At 38.5% G+C, this 27991-nt stretch overlaps 3 protein-coding genes across 3 annotated transcripts in view; 1 reads left to right on the plus strand and 2 right to left on the minus strand.

Moving 5' to 3' along the window:
* LOC105229373 (mucin-3A) overlaps positions 1-16135 on the plus strand; it is a 125160-nt gene extending 109025 nt beyond the window's left edge. Inside the window, exons 6-10 of the mRNA XM_049461082.1 lie at positions 8163-8410; positions 8480-8764; positions 11732-11927; positions 11986-12688; positions 12779-16135. Of these exons, the coding sequence (XP_049317039.1) occupies positions 8163-8410; positions 8480-8764; positions 11732-11927; positions 11986-12688; positions 12779-14060 (2714 nt within the window). The 3' untranslated portion in view covers positions 14061-16135. The remainder of the gene's footprint in view (positions 1-8162; positions 8411-8479; positions 8765-11731; positions 11928-11985; positions 12689-12778) is intronic.
* Positions 16136-19272: 3137 nt separating this feature from the next.
* Positions 19273-24097, minus strand: LOC105229218 (medium-chain acyl-CoA ligase ACSF2, mitochondrial). The gene is made up of 4 exons (XM_011209340.3): positions 23656-24097; positions 19891-21225; positions 19684-19825; positions 19273-19613 (listed from the first exon to the last, which is right to left on the minus strand). The coding sequence occupies exons 1-4, from the start codon at positions 23745-23747 to the stop codon at positions 19377-19379; spliced, it is 1806 nt and encodes a 601-aa protein (XP_011207642.2). The 5' UTR covers positions 23748-24097; the 3' UTR covers positions 19273-19376.
* Positions 24098-24561: 464 nt separating this feature from the next.
* Positions 24562-27800, minus strand: LOC105229219 (medium-chain acyl-CoA ligase ACSF2, mitochondrial). Its single transcript, XM_011209341.4, has 4 exons — positions 26932-27800; positions 25332-26666; positions 25038-25179; positions 24562-24946 (listed from the first exon to the last, which is right to left on the minus strand). The coding sequence occupies exons 1-4, from the start codon at positions 27024-27026 to the stop codon at positions 24716-24718; spliced, it is 1803 nt and encodes a 600-aa protein (XP_011207643.2). The 5' UTR covers positions 27027-27800; the 3' UTR covers positions 24562-24715.
* Between the last annotated feature and the right edge of the window lie 191 nt (positions 27801-27991).

Consider the following 27991-nt stretch of genomic DNA (forward strand, 5'->3'; position numbering starts at 1 on the left):
CTTCAAATTACGGCATCAAATTACGTGAAAGTTCCGCTGTCTCATTGTTGTTGCCATATAATTTTTTCAAACCTTTTTGAGGCGAATATGCAACAAGCCAGGAAAAAGGTTTCTGATACGGCTAATATTTATCTATGCATATATGTATGTACATACGTATCATATGTGTGTGCTGGTACTAATAATAGTGCTAGTGCTGTGTTTATTTATCAATGCTTATCATTGCATGTTTCTGTTCTTGTTGAATATTTTTGTTTGGAATTTTGTTTCGTGTTTGCCTAATTTGGTCTGCTTAGTGCTGTTGTTAACCCAACCTGCCTTTGTTTAACGTTTGTCTTTATCAGCGCTTGTTGTGACTAATATTGATTGCAGCGCCTTAAGCATACTGAGTTTGCGGAATTTATTTTATCGTTTGTAAATTTTTATCTATTCTAATGTTTTAAGTTATTGTTTACTGCTGTTTGTACTTTTGTGTCAAAACAAAGAACGTTCAGAACGCATTTTCTTAATATTTATTGATGGTGATATCAGTGGATAGTATTTCTAGTACTTACTGCGTTGCAAAAAAAAAATCTTTAAGAGATATTGTGTTGTGCCTACCTGCTACAAACATAAGATAAATATAAAAAAATATATATGTGGGTAGTCGAAAAAGTATTTTCGTATTTCTAAACTAAGGTTAAATTATTTTTTTTATATTTGTACTGAACTAAATATATACCATTTTGGTTGACTACTTCTTGCCATTTTTCTGCTAGAGACATTATTCAATCAGTATAATGTTTCGAGGCGTCAATCCTGGCTTTGCGACCATTTTTTGAGCTTCACCACGCTTGAACCATGATTTTTTTCGCACATTATTGTCGTATTTGATGCACTTTTCCTCTCCTGTTAACCTTCGCTTCAGAAATACTTTGATTTCATTTCGTTTCAGCGAAGAATCCCAGATGTTAATTAAAATTTTCATATACAATTCATGTGGTACCCAGTACCCAAACATCGAGCTTCTTTTTTAAATGGTTCAAAACCATTTGATGAAGCATATTAAGTTCCTTAGTGATGTGATGGCTGCTTATGTGGCGGTTCTGGTCAATCTTTTTTACAATTTCATTGACTTTTTACCAAGAGGTCGATTAGGACTATATCGTCACCTGAAATGCAAAATAACGTAACAACATTTTCGGAAATTTGCGGGGGCATGAATGAAACACGAAATAAAATGGAACATAAGTGAAACAAAGTTTTAATATTGGTTAAAATTGGTTTATATCTGACCGCAGAACCTGAAAATGTTGAACATATGTAATATTATGTATGTAATTTGAAGTAATGAAGCGTAATCAATAAGACACTCAATTTCGAATTTTTGGTGATACGTTATTTTGCACTGATCTAAGCAAATGGTAGTCCGATGGTGCAAAGACAGGGCTATATGGTGGATGTATCAAAACTTCACAAAGCTCTTGCTGGCTTGCGTGGCATTCTTCCTCAAAGATTTCAGAATATAGCGTTGTCCTGATGGAAGACGAAACCCTTTTTGTTGATCAATTCTGGCCGGTTTTTTATTATTTGCTTCAATATCATCAGTTGTTGACAGTAAAATGTAGAATCTATCGTTCGATCAGACTGAAGCAGCTCATAGTGGATGATTCCTTTCCAATCCCACAAAACACTCATCATAACCTTTCGAGACGCAATCCTGGCTTTGGAGATTCGCCACGCTTGGACCATGATTTTCAGCATGATGAGCTGAGTTGATTTAGCCATGTCCGTCATACAAACTGAACAATCGGAATCAAGAGCTTGTGTTCAAGGGCCAATTGTTCACCAAATTTGCCCTGGCTTATTGACAAAACCAACGGTATTATGTCCGATGAAATTGTTCAGATCGAGTCACTAAAGCGAATAGCTCCCATACAACATGAATGATCAATGATTTTTCAATGATAAAATTTTTTATTGTTTTTTGTTGTTTTTGTAAAAGAAAGTGGAAAAACTATCATCTACTTATGATAGAAAATTTGTAAAACTTAAGTAAAATTATCTTTATTTAATTTTTTATATAAATAAATCCACATTGATCTCATTTAATCAATCATAATTTCTTCAACTCAAAGTCGATTTCATCTTTCAATGTCTCCTGCCATCAACGCGCGTTTCATATACAAATAAACATTTACTCATTTCAAGAAAAAAATTCAATAAAAAAAGATAAAATAAAATTTAATATTCGTCCATTTAGAAGCATGAGCCATCTGCCAGATGCTCTTCTTCTTCTTGAAACACACATGTATGTACCTACATTTGTTTATACGCATACATATATACATACATGTATTATTTGGTTTTGCCTTCGCAGAACTTTAGAATGAATTTCTTTCGCATTTGCAAAAATACGAAAATACAAACTTTTGAATGGCAGCCAACGGACGTTTGCCAAGAAATAGCCGATAAGACTTTTTGTTATTTTTATTCAAGAAATGTCAAGTGTACAATTTAAGCTTTCTTTGTTTACCCACCGCGCATATATACATATACATACATCTATGTAGTTGTGTGCTCGACGCTTTTCGACAAGTATCTCTAGCAGCTGGCTGTTGCAACCATCTAAACGTATTGGCCTTGAAATTTGGTGTGCGAGCGCTTTTTGCTGGGCACGGACTCACCGCATAAATAAATGCGTGTCAAGTGCTTCACACTTTCAACGATACATATAAATTTATGTAATATAAAATATGCACAAGCTATGCATAAATCAATTTCTCACTCATTGCAACATAACCTTCAATTTTCAATTTCACACTTTCGCTTCGATGCAAATCATATCAAATCATAGCTCGCTTCGAAGTGATGGCATAAGTTTTGAATATTTTTATGCCTGAATAGTTTACAAGTGGTTGATAACATCTAAAATGGCCGTTGATTGAAGCGTGCCGCTGGGCTTGGATATGTGAAATTAAGTCGTAACCGCTAACCCAAGACATCAATCGATCGCCATTAATCACCGCTGATCGCTGTGGTTATTGTTTCGGCTTGCTGAAAGCAGCGTACGTTTTTATAAGGCCTTTTTGGCTCTTAGAGGTTCGTACGCATCGTTGAGTACGTGCTAGACGCGAGACCCGATGGCCACCCGTTTTGCCAAATCGAGGCGCTAGTCCGCATCCGGTCGATGATGGACGTGTTCGTGCGCACATTTCCAAACACCCGAAGTGGGGTTTGTGTGAAATGTGAAATTTATCGAAAATGTTTACATACAAATTGCTCGTTTCTTTTACGGCCTGTAAATTTTTATTTCGCCAGTAAAAATAAGATATTTACATTAAAAAGTGTGGTTATTTATGTTGTTGGTGTATTCTGTGTTTTTTACATATGAAAATGGCTTGAATTTATTGATTTGTTAATTGTGGGTATGACATCAGCGTGAAGATAAAGTTAAAGTGCGAGTATTCAACTCGTTTTTAGAAATTTTAATGAACCACATACAAGTTTCTGGTACAATTTTTACTCCAAGGAGGTGTCGAGGTACTTTCATACAAATTCACGCTTAAATCTGCCGTTGGAATAGTTGACAAAAGTGGAATTTTTGGCACTTGTCTGTAAATACATTTCCATATTTCTTCGAACGTTAGAATGCAATTCCGAAAATGTCAGTACCCGGTCAAAAACTCAGAGTCCTAAATACTTATAAATGTTTAGTGAAATGCATTTATTTCTCTGTTTTAAACAACAAACTTTCGTTCACCACCTTTAGCTGCCAATTGCGTTAGTGGAGCAACTTGTTGCAATACTCACACCATCGAGGTTAAATTTTGGTAAACGAAGCACGTAGTAATTACACCGGCGATTAGTGAATTTAATTTCATTGCATTAGACAAATTCAAAGTCGATTCGAACATCATGGCAGAAACGTGAGAAAGAAATCAAGTTCAAGTATAAGATTTCAATGGTTTCGGTTCCAGATGCAATAACATTTTGTTATTATTATTAATATTTCCATAAAATATTTTCCTAAATTAGCATTAGTTCATGGAGCATGACGCAATCGCCTTGTAAAAACAATTCTGTCGTAGTTATGTACGCACATTGCTTAAATTGAAAATGTTGCACTAATTATGACACTTGTTTCAGATGCGCACCAGCCTATGCAAGCGCATTGTGGGCGTGTGACAGCGTGCATTGTAAGTGCGCCGCCTGTGTATGTAGACATTAGCTCTTCCCTCACATTTTCTGTTGCACAATTGTGCTTACAATTTATTTTCAATTTTAATTGCTGGTTCATTTTTCATAATGAACAGCGTTGTTGCCCCTCATCAAGCGCCGGCAACCTCGGTCAAACCGGCAAACAAATTAGTGGCACTGTGCTGGCCGTCGACCACCTCCAGCCGGTCAGCAATTCAGCTGACTGAAGGCAAGCAGCAACAATTGAAATAGACGCCAGCTGCCAGTCACTGCCTGAACATCGCGAAATTTTCCACTTAACTTGCGAGGCTTTAGCGATTTGCGCCACAGTACACTTGCAGCCGCCTCAGAACACTTTGCAATTAAAGCACAAATATATACATGTATATAAATATATATAAAAAATATGGCACATTAATGTATATGTGTGCGACTATGTGTGAGGCAGAAATCCCGGCGCATTCTAATTTCATTTGAATTCCTAATTTGTTGCGATTTCTAAATCCACTTGAGTTCATCTAAATGCCACACATTTTTTTTATTAAAAAATCTGAAATATTTATTAAACATGCTCGCAGGATTGGCACATTTCTAGTGCCGTCAAAGCCGCTTGCTTTCACTCAAAAATAAATTAGACACAATTTCGGAGAATAATTGAATTTATTGCACAGTTTTGTAATAACTTTTAGCATTATGTAATCTCGCAGCAATTATAGATTTCTTTCATCTTGCGAGACTCCAGTGATTTTCAAATATTCCAAGGGAAAATTTTATTTAACTATTCAATAAATGTATGATAAAAACTTAATGGTTTTGAAATAAAATTTTAAGCTCTGTATCGTTAAAAAGTACTTATGGTTTAGCCTTTATGAAAAGCTTTCATGGAGATCAAAAAATTGGGGAGAGTGTAAAGAAGGCATCGAAGCTGTAGCGAAGCTAAAAGGAAAAAATAGGAGACTCTCACAAAAGATAGTGTTTGACGAACCGTCAAGCCTATAATGTTCTCTGGTAAATTCGTCTGGTGAAATAGAAGCTGGGTATATGAAGAAGCCGAACAAGAACACGTCGAAAATCTCTTCTCCTTCAACTGCATTCCTGAAAACTTGGATCAGTGCGATGCAGAATTGACTCATTGCGGCTATTTCGACGAGGGAGATGTGGATGAGAGAAGTTGAAGTGAAGTGAATGAGAGAAGAAGACACGTAGTGAGTTTTTTTCACAGATGGGTCGATGCTAGGAGAGAAAGTTGGAGGTGGAGTTTTCTTTGAGAAGTTGGGTCGCTGAAGTGTTTTTTAGGCAGAAGAAACGACCTGAAATTTCCATTGGCGTTTCGCGTTCAAGCACAGGACCAGTGGACCTCGCATACGTTTAGCAGGCGCTGGTTCTCATTGTCCATCTTTTGCGAATCTGAAGCTAAAACATCGGCTATCTTACCTTCGGCGAACCAAAATATATGGCCGTAATTGATATTACTCGTCTCAACGAATTTGTGATAAGCTCAAAGAGTTTTGTCGATCTGTAAGGATCTTATGTTCTAGTATAAAAAAGTTTTTAGGTAGGCACTCAACGGAGCGGCGTTCTAAACTGTCTAGGTGAGATCCCTCTTAGAATCTACTTCTTAACCTAGAAACCGTTTACGATCGATGAAAAATCGTCAAGTAGGTACTAAACTTAGTCCTGATAATTGGCTAAAATTCACAATTTCAGAAGTAATCTTCTGTTTTCTGGGCTCCTGTAGTTGCATGGACACCAGTCTAATAAATTGGTTGCGATAACTGCACAGTAGTGGAGAGGTGCACACTTTGAATGCATGATTTTCATTAAACTGTAGTTTTGGTGGAATTTTTTATTGACTTGCACAAGTTTTTTTTCCATTTTGACTTTCGAAACGAGTGATCTCGATATGTTCGCTTTAAAGTGGTGCTGCGTTAGCGTTTTTATCTCACTTCAATGACCTGTGGCCAGCATTTAATTAGCAGTAAAATTATTTTAACCAAATGCTCCTTAATGGTGCAAGTCAATGAATGGTGCAATGTGTGGTTGTGCGCATACACGCATATATAGGTATATTACAACCTTGCAACATGCCATTTGCGAGTGCAATTACACCTGAATTCGCGTGCGTCAAATGCCAAAACGAGCTGCGGAATTTCATTGCAAAGTCAATGCGACTCAAAAACTACGCACACATACACACAATTGTATGCATTTACATATATGTAGATACGAGTTTATGGGTAATGTACAAATCTGGCAACACGTTTTGCAGCAAAGATACGTTGAAAGCATTTTTTTACGAGATACGCAATGCAACGGCATTTGCGCACGTAGCTGCACATACATACAAACACATGCATATGCATACATAATGAGGCATGTATGTGTGTGGCACGTTGCGCAGCTCGTACGTTAGCACCACAATGCATATCGTGCGCTGATATCACGTGCCACACGCCGCGCCTGCGTCTACGCACAAAGTCTCTCGCTGCACAACTCCGGTTGGTCGGCGATCGCCAGCTTAATTCATCGCTGCCACAATCGTGCATATTAATCTATTAACTTTATCGCAGTTATTAATCGGCGGATAAGTTGTTGACATTACTACGGTATGTGTGTTTGTCCGGGAGCTCAAGATAGTTTTTTGTTTTAATTTTTGTTTATGATGAGGTTATGTTGACCTTGATGCAGATTCAATTTAACGAAATCACAAAGAAGCTGTAAATTAAGCTACCGTTTTGTTGCAGTTGCAGGGGTTATCATTAAACCGTTACGGCGATTAATAATTTATGGTTTGGGTGGGTCAGTGTATTGTTTTCTGCTGAATCATTTTCGGGGAAACGCTTTGAAGGTTGGGTCTACCTAACACAGCCGTCAAATGCGCTTACCTGTGTCGCTGGCCCTACGTGCCGCTGAGCACCGATAATTTGGTGGTAGTGGAAATGTCCAGCACTTTTTCCTCGCCATGCATGTGATTCCGGAATATTTATGTCTGTGATGTAAGGCAACATTTTGGATTTTCCCATCTTAAGGAAGCCAACATGGATTACGGGTTATTATGTCATTAGGTGTTTGGAGATATTGTTGTGTTCTTGGTGATGAAGCATAAGAGTAGAGATCTCGTATTGCATTAGTGCAGTTTCGATGTGGCATTTCGAAGCTAGGAATTGGCTTACGGCCAGTGAGGTTGGATTATAAAAATAAGCCGAAAATAATTTAGACAGAAAACTAATATTGGGTCGTCTTTTCGTATTTTGTCAATAGATGTCGTTGCAGTCATATACCTTCAGTATTACAAAACTGTAACTAAAAAAATGAGTTGAAAGACTTTTTCGATTTCACAAGGTTTATTAAATTTTTTTTTTTTATAATTATTGTTATAAGACTCCATGGCAGTTAACGTCGAACTCTAGTACCTTCTTTCTCTTTTTAATAATTTAATGGGTTGTTAGAAGAAGCTTTATGCTTTGGTCAACAACTTGTTGCTTGTAAAGGCGGTGTATTTCGCAGTCGAACATTTTCCGCAATTCATTGCCCTTTCGTTTGTATTGTCTTACGTCGCATTTTATCTATGCTTTTATGTTGTAATGTTGTAGTACCATATCTGGGGCCATCCATAACTGTATGGAAATTATAAAAATGTGTTTTCGTTTGGATTTGTTGGGACCAAAGCGTCTAACGAGCACCAAATAGAGACTCCGGCCCAAAGCAAATATTCAAAAGGCACAAGCAAACGCTGCAGACGCTTGACATTGCTTCAAAGGCCTTTAACTTAGACAAAAATAATTTAATTAAATTTGAATTTTTTGAAAACATTTCCCCCCTAATAACTTCCGGCAGCGACATTAATTTAATTAAATATATTTTAGTTACAGATATACATAGCAAATAAAGATTTTTATTCACTTTTACATATTCAAAGTTTAACTTAGTGCCATACGGACGGTCAATAAAACTCTTGGTTCCTTTCCCTCCCTTTCTTGCAGATCAAAGTCGTGTTATTGGCACTGCGGCTTCTAAAAATGTCAAGCACACGGATGCGCCGACGGAATTGCATGAGATCAACCACAATAACAACAATAGCATCACAACAACTATATCAAATGGTACAACAACAACACGCACAAATTCACAAACCACATCACCTATACTGGGGCATCATGGCAAGAAGACGGCGACAACGCCGGCCTCCGCCGCCACTGGTGTCACAGTCAGCGCCACGTTGCTGGAAAAAGTAAGTACCGACAACCTCCTGAGTAATGACTTCCGACAAATTACATCTTAAATATATTTTCTTACGCAGAAAACACAGTCGAAATTCCTGCCGACGCGCGGCAAAGCGTTGCTACAAAAGTCACACCAACAACAACGCTCCGCCGAGGATACACCCGTGTCGGGTGGCAGCGCTGCTGAGCGTTTGGATGCGTCGGAGTTGCAGCGTCTGAAATACTTGAATCGGCATTCGTGCAACGGTCGGCTGGACTATGAAGCGATCGAGCGGCACCTGGAGCAGACGGAATTGCAGGAAGAGCAGCGCAACAAAAGCATCGAAGTGCTGGGCGTGTTGCTGAAGTACGCGGTGCATGATGTGAGTACATACCCTAACGCAAACACACACACATACACACCCTCAGATTGAGGTATATTCGTTCATGTCTACGTCATCTGTCTACACTCCATTGAATGCCTGAAAGTTCTTTGTGTCTAAAAGGCACAAATTACTCAAAATAACTGTTAATAGTGGGTGTGGTGGAGTATTTAAAAAGTTATCCTTAATTTACGACTTTCAATGAATGAAGCGAGTTTAGTTGCCTTTTATAAATTGTCCTTGGGATTAGACAAAGAGAGAATGTAAAAAAAATAGCGAAAGTTTATTATATTTCGTTAGTAGGCGTAAGGAAGTACAAAATTATATGGTTTTTTAAGAAGAGAGTCGGTGTTAATCACAGGTATAAGTGTATGGGTAAGCAAAAGGAAAATGGAATTATTAAATGAGGCTCACGGCCGCGCATCATGTTGCTGGCGCCACACGAAACTGATGTAAATTAAAGCGCTCGCCGTCTATACAAAAGTACATTTAAGCATCATTGTATACTTCTAATGTCTAAAGTATTTAGTAAATATAAATTTAAGACTCGTAGGCTTTCAACGCGGCTAATCCTCCTACATGAATAAATAAGTATAGGCGTGCTAATATATATATAAAATTAACTTATAAAGAGATTTTTCACTATAGAGTAGATGACTACTGATGATATCGTTTGATTCCATGCGCTTAACCTAAAGATTCTGAACACATTCCTTTCGTATTGTGGATGCATCACAATTTTCCAACCAAGCTCTCCCAGGTTTTGCCGAGACATCAAAGATGTGTGTGGTCTAGCGTTGTCCTGTTGGAAGACAAAGCCGTTTTTGTTGATCAGTTCTGGCCGTTTTTTTTTCGATTGGTTGCTTCAAACTCATCAGCTTTTGACAGTAAAATCTATCGCTCGATCAGACTGAAGCAGCTCATAGTGGATGATTCCTTTCTAATCCCACCAAACACTCAGCTTAAACTTTTAGTCGTCAATCCTGTCTTTGCGACCATTTGTGAGTTTCACCACGCTTGGACCATGACCTTCTTCGCACATTATTGTCGTATTTGATCCATTTTTCGTCTCCTATTACCATTCGCTTCAGAAATGTTTCGACTTCATTTCGTTTCAGCAAACAATCGCAGATGTTGATTCGGTCCATTAAATTTTTCACAGTTAGTTCATGTGGTACGCAAACATCGAGTTTCTTTTTGTAGCCATCCTTTTTTAAATGGTTCAAAATCATTTGATGATGAATGCTAAGTTCCCTAGCGATGTCATAGCTGCTTATGTGAGGGTCCTAGTGGATCTTTTCCATAATTTTATCGACTTTTTCAACGATAAGTCGACCAGAGCGAGGTGCACCTTTCACATCGAAATTTCCAGAACGGAAGCGAGCGAACCTTTGTTGTGCTACACGAACTGATACAGCATCGTCTCCGTAAACTTCACAAATTTCATTGGCGGCTTGCGTGGCCACCTTTTATTATGCAAAAATTTCAAAATATAGCGAATTTCTTCATTTTCACTCATTTTTGAACAGCTGCAGCTTTATTTCAATTTAATATTTGCTTTACAAGAACAAATATTTGAAAGCACATAAGTATGAGTTGAATGGCCGTGTTTTCTCTAAACATAGCATGGGTAATTTCCAAATCGCAAGGAAAACCCAAAATGTATGGTCTTAAGCAAATAGTTATTATGGATATTTAATCAGCTAAGAACAAATATAAATACATGCAACACAATGTAATCGAAAAAATGTGTTATGCAACAGAGAATAATCAGATAATACTATTATATGTATTTAGGGGTATTTGCTATACTGATTTTTCGACAAAGCATTGCTAACAAAAACTAACAACAAGATATGTTCCTTCAGGTCTTTCTTATGCAACATTAGCTTAAGCCTGTATTCTTACTTCTTCAATTACCTATTCCAAACTCAGGCATAGCTACATACATACATATATAGTATGTACATGTAGCAGTAATTTTTCTTCAGTAAAGAGTGAGACAAGATTGCGACACTCAACGACAAACGCATAGAACTGTAGAGTATTCATAGTAATTAGCCACAAGAACCTACATTCAATTTCTAAGCGAAGTCTGAATTTTTTCGATAATAAAAAATATAGAAAACGAATGAGCCCCTCGTTTCAATTAAGAGCTCATACTTGGAAAAAAATATTAAATTTTTTTTTCGCACACCCTAATACATATATACCATAAATATGCTCGCGATACCCAAGTATATATGTATGTATAGTTGACAGGAAAATTTGAATACCTTTTGGCGGACCTGTCCTTTGTTTCGCGTCTCAACGTAATTAAGATACTTAAACAGCCATCTTTTGTTCTGAAATTCGGTTTACAGCTGAAAACCATAACTTAACCATCCTGGAAATACTTTTTCGTTTGAAATACATACATATGTACGTGTGTATTTACCCAGAAATTTTGCCTACACCGTGTTTTGTCTACTAACCTGCTTGCCGAATATCAATGCTTCATGGATAGCAACGGCAGAGTAAGTAGCTGAGGACGGTTTAATCCCCTCGCGTTCGCGATTACCTGCTGTGTCTGTAAGATTTGAGAGCGTCTGCATATAAAACTAATCGCTGTAGCAATTTCAGTCAGTATATGATGAAAAGTCGAAAGCGGCGGCAGGAACTTTTAGTAATTTATAAATTTCCCTAAATATTTTGTGTGTTCTTAAACGATAAAAGATCGAAAAATCAAGATGTTTGGAAGAATGCTGGGTATTAAAAAGAAGAAAAAAACTATTGATCAATTTGAAATGACTGGTAATAGGAAAAGGAGCAGACTTTGCTCCGAAGCTTTTTCGGACTATGATGACGAAATCACGAGTACAAAAATGGTGAGCCTCAGCTTTGTGTTTTGTGTGTGTTGTGACCAGGAAATAGCAGAAAGTGAATCGATGTTCATTAATAATCAACTATTTTCTTCACATATTTCAGTTGGATGCATTCGCCTGTCCTCGTGTAAAGGCTGAGAAGGAGAAGATACAAAATTATTTAAGCACAACGCTGAAGTTGCTGGATGAAGCAAAATCAAACTGTTCTCGCCTACAGGATCAGCTATGCGACAAGGAGGGTTATTATACTCAGCGCGAGGAAGACCTGCAGACTCTGCACCGCTGCGAAATGGAGAAGGGTAAGCACTGTCGAACTTCATTTTAGAAACAATCATCATAACGGTAGTTTTTTTGTAGCACAAACAAGCCTTTCCGATTACCAAGCGTTTGCGCAAGAAAAATTTGCTGCACTCGAGTCACAACTGGAAGCACAAGCCGTGGAACATAAGCGTACACTCGACTCGTATCGCTTAGAAATTGATAATAAACTCTCACAAAAGCAACAACAACTCGATGAAGCCGAGCAACGCGAATTCAAATTAAAAGAGCGTTTCAATTTATTGGCGATTTCCGAGCAAGAGTTGCGTGAAAAATTGACTAGCACTGAAAATGCCTATGCCGCACGTTTCCAGGCGGCCACAGAACGCGAGCATAACTTGAACGAACGTGTGAAAGCGCTGACAAAGGAACTCAATGGGCTTAGAGCTTCTAATGAGAACCGCGAACGCGAGTTGCGTGACAAGTTAAATCTGTCGCAGGATGAGATTTCGGTTTTACGATCCTCACAGCGCAGCTTTAACGAGAGCCTGGATCGCAGCAGCGGCATTAGTTCGCCACGCAACTCCAGTATGTCGGAACTGGCGCGTCTGCAAAGCGAAGCGGATAGTTTGCATTGTGTGTTGGAGCTAAAACAGAAAGAAATTTCCAAGCTGACTAAACATAATGAGGAGCTAATGCGTGATGCTGAGGAACGCGGCGTTTTGCAGGGCAAAATATCTTTGCTGGAATCAAACAATGAGATGTTGAAATCAGAGCTTGATATCAAGTCGGAGAAGGAGAAGTAAGTACTTGAGCACAATTAGGTGTGACATTTAAGTCGCACGAGTTTTCGCCATTTACTAAAATATGTATTTTTCTTTGGTTTTCGTAGGGACTTTCTTCGTAAAATCAATGACATGCAGAAGGCTTATAATCACGAGATGGTCAAACGTAAACGTCTTAGCTATGATAATGAGCAATTGCAATGGCAGCTCAAACAACGCTCGGAACAGCTACATATTGTAGAAACAAAATTACACGAGCTCTCAGCTGTGGACTCGATAAATACAAGTAATCAGTCCAGTATCGGTTTATTGAATCGGTCTCAGCTAATGAACGGATCCTCGCTGATCAATATACCGATGGAAGATATCTCGCCACCAACATCGCCCGTGGTTAAAGGTGTGATTGAGAAGCCGGATTCTGTTTCGTGGGTGCTTGAAATGGATGATGAAACACCCGAAGCCGCCGCGTCGAAGATGGTCAAGCGTGCCGGTTCATTCCGTTCGGTCGAGCGTAGTCCTTCGACGCGCCGTCAATTGTCCGCTTGCTCTAGCGCCATAAACACATCACTGAATAGTGTCGGTAGCGGTCCAACATATGGCAACGACAATATTAGTGTGGGTCCCAACCCATTATCGCAGTCGATGTCTGCCACTTCAGTGATAAGACAACATTCCAGCGATGGGCGACACGAGTTCAGCAATCGTTCGCACTCGCGCATACGCTCCAAATCAGTAAGCGTAAAGAGCACCGAACCGGCGCAGGCTGGCACTGGCGCTCTCAATACCGGATCCGTAGGCACAAAAAGTGGCAAAAGGCTTATGCGACAAAGTTCAAGTTCTACTGCACGGAAGCAGCATCAGCTGGAGTTGATTAACTGGAAAGAACCGATCAGTTCGAGTTCACCACATGCGAATGCGATACGACCCCGAACATCAACAATGTGCTCAGAAGTCTCAGAGGAGAACGTACCACACGAGACTTCGCTCTTTCAACGCACTTCAATAAGCAGCGCACCCACGCGAAAGCTCATTACGTGCGACACATCAAAATTGAACTCGGGCGAGCGTTTAGACATGCAATCGTTACCAACTCACGCATCTGTACATGATCTTAAAAAGAAATTCCATGAGATACAAGAATCTGCAGGCGAAGCTATGGTATCGGGCACCAACTCCGAAGACGAAGGTTGCTCAGCATCCTCCGATGAAATTGTTTGCTCAGTATCGACCTCATCAGCGACCACAGGCTCCACTTCATCGCTAAAGAACTCACATATGTCACTGGAAGAAGTGCTACTCTTGGATAAAATTCACAGTCTAAACGGCACACCGATGGAAGTTAGTTGGTCCGATGATCCAGAGGTTTTCACAAACGGCTCAACAGTATGACAAGACGAAGTAGAGGAATTAGAAGAACAAGATGAAGAAGACGATAGCTTCTGAGCCGGCATGTGAATTTTTTAAGTTGGGGTTTAGCCGTTTACAGCCGAATTTTACTGGCAAATCGACAACTAAAAGAGATAGAGAGAGAAGTAAAATTAATTTATAAAGAGAAGTAAAGCAAAAACGAAATAAAAGCCGATAAGAGGTTAAACAAGCTGCGTCTATTTTACTGCTAATGTGCTCACAATTCACCAGCCGAAGGCAAGCGCCATTTGAAAGCTGAGCGAAACTTGAACACATTGGTGGTAGAGGAGCGCACGAAGTTTGGTTGAAAAGACTGGCCAATAGAATGTGTATTTGTATGTGTAGTGAAGTGGACTTTGGTCAGAGAGTAACGCGCTGAGCGCAGAATATATATGTATCTATAGTTAACCTTATTTTATTTTGTTTAAATGAAAAAGAGGAAATAATGTACCGTTACTGATTTATTTGTCATTTTCAATTCGTGTACAACAAAGAGAATAATAATAATGATGAAAATTCATAATATCGCATTCTTAAGGATTATACAGGACTGTAGTATCCAGTCGGTATTAGACAAAGAAATTCATTTTGGAATAAAAGTAAGAAGCTTTATGTAAGGAAAGAGAGCTTCCACTTTGTTGTTCGGCAAATGAAAGCTCAAAAGTTATTATAATTAAATTATCGGCAGAGAGCTTTGTATTAAAAAAAGATACTTTTTGCTTATATTTCAAATCTTAATGGAAAATATTATGAGCGCAAAATGTGTAAAGGAACAGCATTTGTATTTGTTAAAAAAAAAATATTTGAACTCTGCTTGGAACTATATTTTGAAGTTACTTAGACAAAAGTGGGGAGCTGTGAATATGTTTTCAGTAGCACTCCTCGGCTAGGTACCGTTTTTAATGAGTAAACCAATTATTGTGTGAACTGACTTGAAGAGTACAGTTATTAGAATTGAGCATGGAATCAGAGGCCGTCTATTGCAGTCTTAATTAGCAACATTAGCGCCCGTAAATGAAGTCCACTAATGTTACGAAACCTGAAGAATGAAATCTCTAACTATGTATGTGTGTTTGTAGCGAGAATAAGCTACTGGCTATTTGTTGTGCTTTCACGTGCGAGCACTTTCGTTGGCATTTTGTTGAAATTGTCCTTCGAAGGCAAGTTTCGCAGGTGGAAGAGTAAGAGAAATGTTTTAGCTTTAAAGAAATTGTTTAGTTTTTAATTTATTTCATGTTAATTGTATTTATTTAATTTTAATTAAAATGTGTACCTTAATATTAAGCTTACATTACTGTACGTTACTTACCTAACTGTAATTTTTAAGTTCGTTAGTTTGTTAGTCGGTGAGTCAGTCAGTCAGTCAGTCAACTAGGTCGGTCAGTCAGTCAGTTTTGTCGCGTTCGGCTGAGCTGCATTAAATTATGAATTATATCCAAGAATGTGCATTATAATTAAAAACAAAAACAAAAAAAGAAAACTAAGAAAATAACTTATATTGATTGTTTATTTGTTTTATATAAATATGTGTGTAGGCTTACTTGAATGCATGGATGAATAATTTAAGCAAATCTGTATGTGTTGGTATTTATTATACATATATGCTACTAAAATGATAATTGAAATCCCCCAAATCCCAGAATCCCAAAATAAAGTAACTCACACTACACGGTTTAGCAGTTCCCGTTAGACCTCCCTACAATATAGTAAATACAGTTACATTGTACTCTATGTATGGAGCAAGCAAACTAAATGAAATTGTCACCGTTAAAAGAGAGTTGGGAGAAATTACCCAAAATGCAGTTAATAAAAAAAATGCAGAATTATGAGAAATACAAATTAAATATTCACGTTGATTATAGCATGTGTCGCGGTGGCATGAATTTCCTAGGATTGCATATATAAGCCCAGGATACGCCAACGCAGTGTATTTTCTAAAGAGCGGAATGTCTGATAAGCTTGAATAAAAATTGTAGTATGGATTCGTTGAGCGGAAGGAAAATGCTGAAAACCCAATAAATATATCGAAATATATGAAATGGATTGTTTCAAATTAATATTTGTGTATTTATTTGTGAATAGTTGATCATGAGTTAATTGTATAAGTTATAATTTGAGGTCATTTCAAACACTACCATGAGGGCTACGTAAGCCAAACTGGTCTGGATTCTTGCGAGTCATCAAGTGTCTCTTCTTCTCTTCTGGCACTTCATCTCCCGTGGGCTGGCCGACAACCAGAAATTCTACGACTGCGAGATGCTTCGGAAATATTATGGAACACCCGTAGTCGAGTTCAAATACAGAAAAATCTAAAATCTAAAAATATGTAGTCTGATTTGGTAGAAAGTAGAGTGGAAAGCGATTTTCTAGATGGCTTCAGAATCTCAATAATATGGGAGAAAGTAATTATTTGTTCATTGGATACGAACTGCGCGGTGTATTCAAAAGATAAAGAGAACTTTCGTTTTTAGAAAACTTTATTCGCATTATTGTTGTCGCCTACAAAGTAGTGCCCAATCGATATTATGCACGTATGTAAGCGCTTCTTCCAATCATCGAGCCATATCTCAAACTAGATTTTGGGAGAACATTTAGTTCTTTCAGGGATTTTCGTATATATTATAAAATAATAAAATGGCGACCCTTTAAGATTCTTTTTTTTTTTTTTGGGAAAATGAAAAGGTCATGGAGCCGTGACTGGTGGCATACATATCTCTAGTATTGCTTTTGGCTACGAATACACGATCAAGCAACGAGCTGTGATCTTTTAACAAACGATAATCGCCGAGCTCATAAAAACACGTCTAACCTTCGATTGCCGTTCAATTTCGAGGCATCGGCAAACAATTACGATTTGTGTAGATAAATTTGATCTTTGCTTACGTAATTATTTTAAAAAGTTCGACTTTAGCATCTTTTCAGTAATTTTTAAATTTTGTTGAATTCAACGTGAAAATTCACCCTCTCTTACCCATACGGTGATCTTGTAAAACCATATTGCTTATCATGTCGTGTGCTCGCTCATCCCATTTGCGTCAGCTACGAAATCTTCGGAAACAACAATAGTTTTTAAACCTATGAAAGAGTTGGAAAAACGTGTGGCTTGTAGTGGCCAAAGACCCGATTTTATTATTACTTGTAACCGTTTGGAGAAAAACTGAGCTCATTATGCACATTCACGTCAAGTAATTACGAGCTTGGCGTCGAAATTAGAAGTGCGTTAATCTATATAAATATGTCTAAATGTGCTTAAAATTGACAATTGCTGATAGGTATATACTACTTTCAGTTAATAGAAAAAAATTATGATTTCCATATCGATCAATAACGGATGCCCAGATGGGTTAGCGCTCTCCTTTAAGTTCGTAATGCATAAGAATTACAATTGAACGAGGCCAAGTTTAAGCTTTGAACACGCTTTCTGGGTGTTAATAAAGCAAACAATAGGCCTACATAGATAAGTAATAATAAAATAATACTTGACAGCCACAAGTATCTGGAGCAACAACTCGAGATGTGAGCAAAGCTACCATATATAAGCACTACTAGCTCTTTTGGAGTTCAGTTAGTAAAGACAACACATAGACTGCACAACTTAGACATGGCTTCGCAGTTCACTTCGCGTCCTTTCGGTAAGTTATTTAAAGTGTATTATACCCATAATGACAGCAGCTTTTTAAATGACGACTATTTTTCTTCCTCAGCGACATTTTTGCTGGTTTGTCTTTTGGGAGATTTGACATCATCATTTATTCTGCCAAATCTATTAGGCAGTATTATCAGTGTAAATTTTTCACTCATGAGACCACCATTCGCTTCAGTTGCTGGTAGTCGGCCAACGCCATCTTCGCCCATAGTTTATGTCATTTTATCACCTGTTGATGGGGAGTCTGCGACTACGACTACGACTCAAGCTACTTCAACCGTTCCTGTAGAAACGACCACAATCAGCACTCCTGAATTATCACCTACGGTCGCTACTACGCCTGTGTTGGAGCCTCAACCTACCGTGGCGAATGCACCTGAACCTCCGGGTGGTGTAAATGGGGAGGCTGCCGAAAGCCCGCCTGCAAACTCAGCATAAGAAACAAATCCACTGCCTGAAGCATTGTATCCTACAGACTATGATACTTAGCAGCCAACATGTGATATACTCGGATATCGCGGACCTACTTAAGATTCACAAATTAGCCTTTGGTACAACAAATCCACATCATTAAGTTAATAAACAATAAATTTCTAAAAAAAATTATTCAATATTTTTTTAATTATTCATGAAAATGTGTATCTAAATACCATAGTCGAGTGCATTGAGTGCGTTCTGGTTCGAGGGAACAGACTCACAATGTATTATATTTTATTCGAAACCCTTATTCATTTTGAAGACTTGATTTAACTCCGGAGTCTACACTCTGTGCTTGGTTGCTCATAAGCAGAGCATCCCGAGTGCTCATCTCATGAGCGTGTCTAAGCATAATTTGTCGGCTCTAATTTATATGACATTTAAAGAATACATAACCGGATAACCCTGACAGATAAGATTCTGTCATTAAATTATGTTCAACTCATTAGTATGCTAATTAGTAGAGGGTCGTCTAACGAGCATATAAATAACATGAGCCTTGTTTTGAGACTAACATTTTAATCATATTGTTTTCACCATTTCGAAAAATGAACTTGAGACTGTTGCTTGCGGTAGTAGGTGAGTCTCCGTGTTGGAGGATAAGTTCTGAGGATTTAATGTTTTTTAATTTTAAACATTTAGTTTTTCCCGTCTTGTTCTATGAATCATCTGCATTTGGTTTGGCTCTACTTAGAGGCTTAAAAGGCATTTTTTTTGGCGCAATGGCGACGACAACAACGACAACAACTCCACCATCCATCTTGAATTTGACTCAAAACGCCACAGGCGCCTTAGGATTTATTGTGCGTGCTTTGTCCGATCCAAGCAGCGGAACTCCAGTGATATATGCACCCATTTTCAACTGGGCGCAAGTGCCGGCAAATGAGACGAGTCCTTGATATGACTATATTTAAGTGTGTATAAATATTTATGCATTTTAAAAAGTGTTTGTTTAAAAATAAAATACTGATAATAATGATCTGAAGGAAAAACTTGCGAATGATGCGCTGATAGGTCTGTGGGGTGTTATGATTAAGAATTTGAGTACAAAAATGTTCCAACAAGTACATATCTTGCGTCATTATAGTTATAATTTATTAAATAGTGTATAAAAGCTATCCAATAATAAATGCATTATTTTGTAGAAATCTTTAACCTCTACATCCCCGCCAATTTTATTGCGTCATATGCTCTTTCTTATATATTTCGGCGAGTTTGAACTTCTGTATTTTGCCGGAAGTAGTCTTTGGAAAATCACTAACGGTTACCAAATAACGCGGTACTTTAAAGTGTGCCAGTTTCCCCTGGCAAAAATCCTTAATATCTTGACGCGACATCTTCGGCAGGCCATCGTGCAAACGCACGAAGGCGCATACTTCCTCACCCATTCTCTCACAAGGCACGCCAATCACCTGAAATTAATGCAAAAATAAATTGAACTATGCGGGGTATGCTGTGTAAAGTGAAAACACTTTCACATACATGAGTTTCGCAGATGTCCGGGTGAGTGTTGAGAAAGTCTTCAATTTCCTTCGGAAATATGTTCTCTCCTCCGCGTATGATCATCTCCTTCAGGCGTCCTACAATGCGGCCGTAACCATCTGCTTGTAAAATGAACTGATCGCTGCGTTCGATACAAATTTAACATTTATTATGAATGCACTTGTGAGTAAAACACAGGTTACTCACCCAGTTCTGAGCCACTTATCTCTGCCGATGGTCTCTTTGGTTTTCTCTTCGTCGTCATAGTAACCCAGCATCGTCGCATATCCGCGAATGCACAGTTCACCACGCTCGCCGAATGCCACGGTTTTGCCCTGATCGTCAATCACCTTCGCTTCGACGTGGTCCTGCAGATGTCCGACAGTATTTAAGATTTGGTCCGTGCTATCATCAGGGCGGGACTGAAAAATAACGGCCGTTGTCTCGGTCATACCGAACACCGTACGTACATGCTCTAAGCCTAAAACATTTTTAATGTCCAAAAATAGTTGCGGCGAACACGGTGCCCCACCAGTGATGGCCATTTTGGCTGTCTTCAGTGGCAGATTTAGCTCCCGTTGTTTCTTAATGAGATCAACATACATCGTGGGTGTACCATGGATAACGGTGCACTTTTCGTCAACAATGGCATGTAACGAGGAAGCAGGATTAAAGCCTGCTGCTGGTAATATCAAGGCACTTCCATGTGACATTGCGGCCATAATGGTGATGACGACACCGTAAGCATGGAAGAGCGGAACCTGCACACAAATGCGCGAATAACTGTCGTATTGATTACGATTGCCGATGTGTATGCCGTTGTTAACGAAGTTGTAATGTGAAATTACAGCCGCCTTCGGTTGGCCCGTGGTACCGGAAGTGAACTGTATATTGCATGCACTATCTGGTACAATATACCGCTGGAGTTTAGTGACATCAACCCTTTCTGCTGGGTTGCTTAAACCGAGCAAGTCGTCGAAAGTAAGCGCGCCTTTCAATTTATTGGGGGTGTCAACAACAACATGCTTTAGATGAGGCAAGTTGGCACTCTTTATGCGGCCATCAACACTATGCGGTAATTCCGGACAAATACCTTTTATAATTTCATAGTAGTTTTGTGTCTTAAAGCTCTCCGGCATTATTATTGCTTTTACTTTTACCTTCTTCAGACAGTATTCAACTTCGGGACCTTGGAAGGCGGGATTTATGCCTACCGACACCATACCAGCGCGTGCTGCTCCCAACATTGCTACATACCAGTGTATATTGTTGGGGGCCCAAATCCCCACATTATCGCCTTGCTGCAGACCGAGTTTCAATAGGCCGGCGGCAACACGATCGACATCCTCAATGAGACTGCGGAATGTGTAGCGCTTTTGTTCGTGACACGAAACAATGGACTCCGTACTGCCATATTCGGCAACAGCACGTTCCAGTTCCTGGCCAACACTGCGATATACCAAAGGATGCTTGCCTATATAATGCAAGTGCGCGGGGTGAAACTGATGCTCTTTGACAGCCGCTTGAATCTGAGTAGATAAGCTGTGGGGAATACAAAGAACACGTGTGTCACTTATTATCTCAACTACCTGACATAAATATGAACTTGTAATAGAAATTTTGTAGAAATTTTATGTTGTTTATTTTCAACCGAAATGCTTATTTTATAGATTATATCGGCAAAAAGATAATAACGTATGAATAAAAAAAAATATTGCCTTGATTGCAACCGCAATACCAACACACATACATTTGATAAGAGATAAGTTCGCCGATGTCTGTTTAGTATATATATGTACAAATCACAGACACAGGTTAATGATCTCTAAAGAATAAATTTTAAAACAATATGAAATCATTTCACCGTTTAAGCCTAAAATAACGAATATTTTGATAGTAGTCATCTCAGAATTCATGCTCTTTAGATTTACACAATTTACAAGGGAGCCAATATTTATTTACATCCTAACTTATATCTTATTATTTCGACTAATTGGACTAAATCGTTCATTTGTGGAACCACGCCGTGAAATGTTCGTTTGTAAGGTAATAGTGGGCCAACCATGTCTAGAGACCCGATCATTGCTCGCGCTTCTACGTTCTTCACCACCGCTCGTTGTCTAAGCGACTGCGGGTTAGAAGAGCGAAACAATTTGTCGCTCATTATGTATGAATGTCAATGTGTAAATGAACACAGATGTGAAAAATATTAATTAAATGCAAATCATGCAGTAACGTGTGTATATAATTATACGTGGGTAGACTGTAAATATTTTGTTTTTGCCTTATTGTCAGAAATACTTGTGCTTAAGCAAAAATGTGGTTTTGAAAGTGATTTCCCGCAGGTGCTCTAGGGACTAGTTGTTTTGAGAGTAGTTATGAAAGTGAGCGTCATATTTAAATGAAATTTGGCTAAGTCTGGAAATCCTCAACGTGAAGTACTATTTTATGAAGGTGTCCCTTTTTTGTAACGTTATTCTCATATAAATCAGTTGAATATTAAGGCAATAAATAATTTCGCTGTCTGTCTATTAAGAGATAACGAAATCTCCCGCCGGTTTTCTTATCACTGAAATCATAAGCATTTGTTTAATTTTACATATGAGCAATAAAAAGAGCTGTCTCATCTTTATGAATTTATTTTTAAAACATTATGTGCGTATGTGTGGATGTATGTGCCCAGCGCCATGCGCCAAATATAAAAGTTAACACGAGTGGATTACAATATTCCATAGTAAAATAACGGGTTTTATTTTGGCCAAGATACGACAGTTCAGATAAGTGGTTGTTTTGTTATCGCTGTACGAAGAGAAGTATGTCGCATGTAGGCACAGCGTGGGAATGAAGCAATCAAAGAGAGTACTCCCAAATTAGTCCATAAAAAGTGTCAGATCGCAAATCTTTATTCGATATTATTTTATGTATAAATATATTAAAAAAAAATACTTGCAACAAAAATATCTTAGAAAACCATTATCTTCAAACCATTCTTGTTCTGGAAACTATTGATGCTTCGCACAAACTAATATTGCCAGATCGTCATGTGGCCTATCATGAGATAAGTATAGCAACTATAGACAATATACTGTAAACTTTTTTTTCACGTTGAGTCCCACACAATGTTAAAAATAAATTGACAACTAGACAATTATACCACTAGAACAATGTAGAACAGTAAATTCTGAACTATTTCTTGTCAGCTGTTTTTCTAGAAATCAGGAAAATCAACCGCAGAAGAAGGATCGCCCTTCAACAAAACAAGGAGCGAGCTCTCGAACATCAACTGAAACAACTGCATTTTAAAGCACGCAAAACATCAATTTGATGAGTCGTCTACGCATAGCTCTGACTTGGCACCGAATGACTTCTTTTTACGAAAACCCTTTCCCACTTTTCGTATGTGCAATATACCCTGTGGTCTGAACTCAAGCCAGACGTGTTTTCCATTTCTATTTTCAATACTATTTGTTGAATTAATAGCCTTATTAATAAATCTAAAGCCTTCACCCATCAAGCCCCTTTACATTTATATTACTTATGTGCAATGCTGCTCGGCAATAATGACGAAAACGCACCTAGACCTACGCAGCAATAGAATGAGTGGGCTCAAGAACTCAAATTCGGCTGAACCGGTTTTTCAAAAGTGTGGAAAATCATTTAAGATACTCGTATGAATAGTAAATATTTTTAGCGATAAATCGATTCCACTATAGCACTCTACTGTTCAATCTAATTAAAACTACAATTTAGTATCACACTTGCAAAGGTAAATATGTTTCCCATTAAGTAAAAACATTTATAACCGCAATCAATTGAAAAAATAAACTCATAAGTCACAAAGTAGACGTTGAATTAATAATGCCCGCCGAGCTCAATGTTGCGTAATCGAGTTCGATTTCAAAAATTATTAATTCTTATAAAGGCTAAAGTGCAATGTCTTTGGGGCGAACCTTAAATCCCGCTAATACTCACCAACGCATTTGAAAGCGAGAAAGGTGGCCATTAGTGGCAAGGATGCGCTTGCTTGCGAGCCTTGAAATCGCCTGCAGCTTCTTTTTGTACATCTCGCTAGTTTTTTATGAATGTATTAATAATGATTTTTTATGAATATACAAAGCTACAACAATTTGCAGTGCAACTGTTTTATAGAATTATCCAATTATTCAGCTTATTTGCAGCAATCATATGTATGCGTGCGTGTGTGAGAAAGTAATTTGCTACTTATGATTAGCGTTAGATCGTTGCGATCTGCCACGCGTACGCACACGGTTTAGATAATTTCAAAGTCACAATTTGTTTACAATTTCACCGTGTATAAGCTGGAGAGACGAGTTGAATGTGGTAATGCCAGCACGACGGCGCGAGTACGACTGAACGATCCGGAGCCTATCAATGCTGAATCGGACTGCCTGGTTCTCGTACGCACGGCTTTTATTAATGCTCATTCATTGGTAAAAAAGTGTCCTATATAGGGTTCCCACTAAACTAAAATTTTCGCTGCCAAATTGATAATTTGAACAAGAAAAGTATTTTTCGGTAATAATTGTTAGAGCGGTGTCAGATATTTTTGCCTTTAGGCTGATTTCACATGATTTCATAAAATGTATATATGGGCTATGCATATATGGAAAACCATAAGACCCTCTGATACGCCTTAAAACTTGTTCCACATAAAATAATACAAATCTTACTACTTTTGTTGGAACTAAATGGCAACCATGGCTTGGCTTAGTTTATCAACACAGATTGATAACTCAAACAGAGAGCGTTTTTGAATTGCTCTGTTGAACTACGTATATCTCTGTTTTGGTTGATAATAAACACTAAGGCACTATAAATAGCTGAATAGTGATAGGCCCAGTAGAAAAAAGAAAGATATTGTTTTAAGATCAGCTTTATTATTAAATAATTAAGTAGTTTTTATTAAATTATGCATGATAATACATTTTTGTTAAATACTTTTCTTCGTTTTTAGATGCATATAGGTATTAGTACGAGTTTCTTTTAAATTTTTAAGTGGGAACCTATGATTTTATTTCTGCATTTCTTTGTAAGCCTCGGCGAGCTTGAACTTTTGTATTTTGCCCGAAGCAGTTCGAGGAAATTGATCTATCGGTATTATGTAACGTGGCACTTTAAAGTGTGCCAACTTTCCCTTGGCGAACTCCTTCACTTCATCGGTTGTTATCGTCTCTACGCCATCTTGCAAACGCACGAAGGCGCAACATTCCTCTCCTAACCGTTCATCTGGCACACCGATGACCTGGATAAACGAGAGAGAGAGATAGAGAGAGAGAAAAGAAAGATATTTTGGGTCATTTTAACCTTCATTGCATATGATAATAACTATTTACATGCGCTTCAATGATTTTCGGATGTGAGTTGAGAAAGTCCTCAATTTCTTTGGGGAAAAGATTTTCTCCACCGCGTATGATCATCTCTTTTAAGCGCCCAACAATACGTCCATAGCCGTCTGCTTGCAAAATGAATTGGTCACTGAAATATAGCGAAAAATAATGAATTTTTCATGTTGTACATAAATTGCTTAGATCAACTTAATATATTTTTCTAATGTTTTCCTACATTTGATTGGAATACGAATATCTTACACCTTATCTTATCTTACAGCCTAAAAAATTTCCACTTACCCGGTTTTTAGCCACTTGTCATTGCCAATGGTTTCTTTTGTTTTCTCCGCATCGTCATAGTATTCCAACATTGTGGCATAGCCGCGCACATAGAGCTCGCCTGGTTCGCCGAACTGAACTATATGGCCTTCGGCATCGACAACTTTGACTTCAATGTGCTCCAACAAATGCCCTACGGTGTTCAATATGTGTTCACTTTTATCGCCCGGTCTGGACTGAAATATTACCGCTGTGGTTTCGGTCAAGCCATAAACGGTGCGCACATGATCCAGGCCCAAAACATTTTTAATATCTAAGAAAAGTTGTGGCGAACACGGCGCTCCCCCGGTGACAGCCATTTTCGCAGTCTCTAACGGAAGTTTTAGTTCGCGCTGTTTCTTGATTAGGTCAACGTACATGGTGGGTGTGCCATGTATAACGGTACATTTCTCGTTGACAATGGCATGTAACGAGTCGGCTGGACTAAACCCGGCTGCCGGTAGCACCAAGGTGCTCCCATGTGTCATCGCAGACATTATAGTTATGACCACGCCATAGACGTGAAAAAGCGGAACTTGCACGCAGATGCGAGAATTACTGTCGAATTGATTACGATTGCCGATATGTATTCCGTTATTAACGAAATTGTAATGCGATAGAACGGCGGCCTTCGGTTTTCCCGTGGTGCCAGAGGTGAACTGTATATTGCAGCCACTGTCTGGCATAATATGATGTTGCAGTTGCTTGATAGCCTCACGTTCAGTTGGATTACTTAAATCGAGTAAATCGTCGAAAGTAAGTGCGCCTTTCAGTTTATTGGGGGTGTCAACAACAACATACTTTAGATGGGGCAAGTTGGCACTCTTTATATGGCTATCAACACTGCCCGGTAATTCCGGACAAATACCTTTCATGATTTCATAGTAGTTTTGTGTCTTAAAGCTCTCCGGCATTATTATTGCTTTCACTTTTACCTTCTTCAGACAGTATTCAACTTCGGGACCTTGAAAGGCGGGATTTATGCCTACCGACACCAAGCCGGCGCGTGCTGCTCCCAACATTGTCAGGTACCAGTGCATATTGTTGGGGGCCCAAATCCCCACATGATCGCCTTGCTGCAGACCGAGTTTCAATAGGCCGGCGGCAACACGATCGACGTCCTCAATGAGACTGCGGAATGTGTAGCGCTTTTGTTCGTGACAAGAAACTATAGACTCCGTACTACCATATTCGGCGACAGCACGTTCCAGTTCCTGACCAACACTGCGATATACCAAAGGATGCTTGCCAATATAATGCAAGTGGGCGGGGTGAGAGTTGTGCCTCTTCACCGCCGCTGGAGGTTCCACAGATAAACTAAGTGAAAATAGAACATAGAAATATCAATAATAGATAAATACTTTATAAGTTGGCTAGAGTAAATAGCACTAACGATAATTTATTTGTATGATATTGATTGTTATTAAACGCAATAATTGTTTTTATTTATACACTAATAAGTATTGTGCAAACATATTAAATCTAATATTGTGCTTTGTTGTTAGCCGTCTGTTTTTAATGATCTTGAATAAGACCATTCGTGTGGGTATACAATGTATTCGCTTGGCACACCTTTACTCACCGACGGAGCCAAATGAGAGAACGCTGCCGGCGCGATCTGCTGAGCACACTCTTATAGAAATGCTGAGTAAAGGCAAACCCTTTGCTGCTCATCATAGCTCACACTTGTTATTGATTCAAGGTGAAGGTTGCTTTGGTGTTCTAAATCGACGCAGACCTCAAAGGCAGTGTGAGCAAATATGTATGTCTTATTATTTATGCGACGAACCGACAAACAAACAAGATACGACACCCGGAAAGACGATAAAACTTTATGACACGCGTTCTTCTATTTATTGAACTCAATATGTTGTAGTTGTATTAATAAGTTAAGTGTAATATTTACAGTCTTTGCTGATAGCACTCAAATAAGATAGTCTGGGGCTCTGGTGAACACATTAGTGTGCCACCAACAGTCAGTGCACGACTAAATTTGTTTAATGCGACGAGCAAAACAAGCGCAGCGAGCGCACAAATAGAGAGCGCCAGAGGTGCGTACTTGAATCATATGGACATAATTAGATTGCGTTAATGATTATTAAATATTAAGTGTGTGTGTGGAGAGAGTCCGGTGCATAGTTGTGTTTGAAAAATTAAATGTGTCGAGTAATTACGATTTCTTCACGAATGTGCGAATTCTTTGATATTCGCTCTCGCAGCGACTGTTAGATGTCACTATGGCTGTGATATTTTTTGGTTGCCTGTTACCGGTTATGCGACACTCCGAATAACTTTCGGTAAAGCAAGTGGTTAAGATGACTATGAGATTCGTCTATGTTCTTCAGACCTATGAGAATTCGATTCAAGTCCTTTAGAGCTAAACTCAAACATTATATTTCCTCGAGGATTAGTTAACCAGACCAACGTATAAGTAAAACTAATTCCGTGTATCCCAAACTACTGGTTGATGATTCTATTGATTGTTTTTATTTCGTATATATTAACATGGGTCGAGAGAAAAGTTTTTTCAAGCAGTTGATAGCGATTTTTGAATTTTTCTATCTAATAACTCGAAAAAATATAAAACTATGAGGCGGGGGATCTTCCTCTTACAATAAGTGCTCATATGTGGAGAGACGCTC

This window comes from Bactrocera dorsalis, chromosome 1, assembly GCF_023373825.1.
Source record: "Bactrocera dorsalis isolate Fly_Bdor chromosome 1, ASM2337382v1, whole genome shotgun sequence".
NCBI lineage: Eukaryota > Metazoa > Arthropoda > Insecta > Diptera > Tephritidae > Bactrocera > Bactrocera dorsalis.

Excerpts from the sequence above, each read along its gene's own strand:
- LOC105229218 (XM_011209340.3), bottom strand. The coding sequence starts at position 23,747 with ATGTACAAAAAGAAGCTGCAGGCGATTTCAAGGCTCGCAAGCAAGCGC. Across the intron at positions 19,826-19,890 it reads GATAAGTGGCTCAGAACTGG|CGATCAGTTCATTTTACAAG; the intron begins GTGAGTAACCTG and ends TATCGAACGCAG. Across the intron at positions 19,614-19,683 it reads CGGACATCTGCGAAACTCAT|GTGATTGGCGTGCCTTGTGA; the intron begins GTATGTGAAAGT and ends CATTAATTTCAG.
- LOC105229219 (XM_011209341.4), bottom strand. The coding sequence starts at position 27,026 with ATGATGAGCAGCAAAGGGTTTGCCTTTACTCAGCATTTCTATAAGAGT. Across the intron at positions 25,180-25,331 it reads GACAAGTGGCTAAAAACCGG|TGACCAATTCATTTTGCAAG; the intron begins GTAAGTGGAAAT and ends GCTATATTTCAG. Across the intron at positions 24,947-25,037 it reads CGAAAATCATTGAAGCGCAT|GTCATCGGTGTGCCAGATGA; the intron begins GTAAATAGTTAT and ends TCGTTTATCCAG.